Here is a 1,568-nt window from a genome sequence, read left to right as displayed (position 1 = left end):
GTCACCCCTCCTTATTACCACCCACGGAAGCCTAATCACATTACACTCCCCACCAAACCCCACCACCGTCCAAGAAATCAGTCAAGAGGGGTTCCGCTACCGCCGCCGTTGCCGCCCTTGTGGCCTTTGTGCAGCGTCTGCTGTCGCCCAGAACCCCGACTTCAACCCCGTCAACAAGCCCAGCCCGAACGAGCAGATCCCCGCTGGTTCGACTTACAAGATTGAGTGGACCGCCCCTGCCAAGTTCGCTGGTGTCACCATCAAGATCGCTCTCATCGGTGGCGAGACCCAGCAGACCCAGGTCCCTCTCCTCGACATTGCCTGTAAGTCTCTCCACCCGCGTCCCTCTCGCGCGCGCGTTCCTCGAACCTTCATGTTCGCTGACACAATTCCCAGCCGGCATTCCCAACTCGGCTCTCTCGTACGAGTGGAAGGTCCCCGCCGACATTGGCGGCAAGAAGTTCTACGGCCTCGTCCTGACTTCGGAGGCCAACGCCGCCGACTGGCAGTTCTCCAACCCCTTCGTCATCACCGCCGGCTCGGGCTCGGGCTCCAAGGCCCCTACCTACGGCGCTGGCAGCAGCACCGTCGTTGTCACCACCTCTGTTGCACCGCCATCGTCACCCTGTCCGCCGTTCCCACGACCTCTGTGGCCGCCGTCGAGACCACCACCTCGTGCTCCGAGACCACCACCACCGTCGCCGTCAAGCCACCACCTCGGTCGTTGTTCCCTAAGACACCACCAGCGCCGGCGGTTCCCGTGCCACCACCCACACCACCCTCGTCGTGGCCTCGACCACCGCCCCCGTCATTGTGCAGCCCACCGAGTCTGCCCCCGTCACGGTTCCCCAGAACGGTGCCGGCCAGGCCAAGGCCAGCGTCTTCGCCGTTCTCGGCGGTGTCGCCCTTGCCGCCCTCCTGTAAGGAGTTGACGGTCTTTGAAGGCCATGGTCTGTTCTCGACGCGGCATGAAGACATCCTATATACCCTTTTCGGGGTTTCTTCTCTCGGCATTCTCGTCTGGCATCACGCGCACGCATCCTTTTCTTGCATTCTCACGATAATGGGTTTATCTGGCATTTTTTGTTACAATTCCCACTGGACGGACAACAACACGAGGCTACTTCTCTATTGACATAGGGAGAACATGGAGTCATGTAATGGGTTCGAGAAGACGCGACGATCACGCTATTGAATGGCAATCGCCGTCCCGGTCCAGACTTTACAAGCTTAATCCGACAGGGGTAGGGGCGTTTATTTACTCTGGCTTATCGAGAAGGAAAATCGATTTTTGCTTGTTTAGACATGTCCCTCTGCTTGGTCGTCCCGTCTTTCCCCCGCCTTCCACTTGTCTCTACTGTGTATGATTTAGTAGCCTGTAATGGTGAGAGATTTGACTCCGCTGGTATCGATTGTGTGTGGTGCGCGTGCCCGTAGTGATGATGTTTGTTTATCAGAGGGTGAGGAATGCTTGAACAACAATGGAACGTTGCGCGGGCATTCTTCCGCGGGTGTCCATGTATATGCAGGCAGTCTCTTGTTTCAGGTCCCTTAGGCCCGGGTCCGTG

The 1,568-nt window shown here is 58.2% G+C and overlaps 1 protein-coding gene across 1 annotated transcript in view; it reads left to right on the top strand.

Moving 5' to 3' along the window:
- VDBG_04766 (conserved hypothetical protein) overlaps positions 1–924 on the top strand; it is a gene marked incomplete at both ends in the record, with an annotated part of 1,367 nt that extends 443 nt beyond the window's left edge. Inside the window, 3 exons of the mRNA XM_003005114.1 lie at positions 135–323; positions 397–658; positions 747–924. Of these exons, the coding sequence (XP_003005160.1) occupies positions 135–323; positions 397–658; positions 747–924 (629 nt within the window). The remainder of the gene's footprint in view (positions 1–134; positions 324–396; positions 659–746) is intronic.
- Between the last annotated feature and the right edge of the window lie 644 nt (positions 925–1,568).

Source organism: Verticillium alfalfae, genomic scaffold (assembly GCF_000150825.1).
Source record: "Verticillium alfalfae VaMs.102 supercont1.5 genomic scaffold, whole genome shotgun sequence".
Taxonomy (NCBI): domain Eukaryota; kingdom Fungi; phylum Ascomycota; class Sordariomycetes; order Glomerellales; family Plectosphaerellaceae; genus Verticillium; species Verticillium alfalfae.
This window is presented reverse-complemented; position numbering and strand designations above follow the sequence as displayed.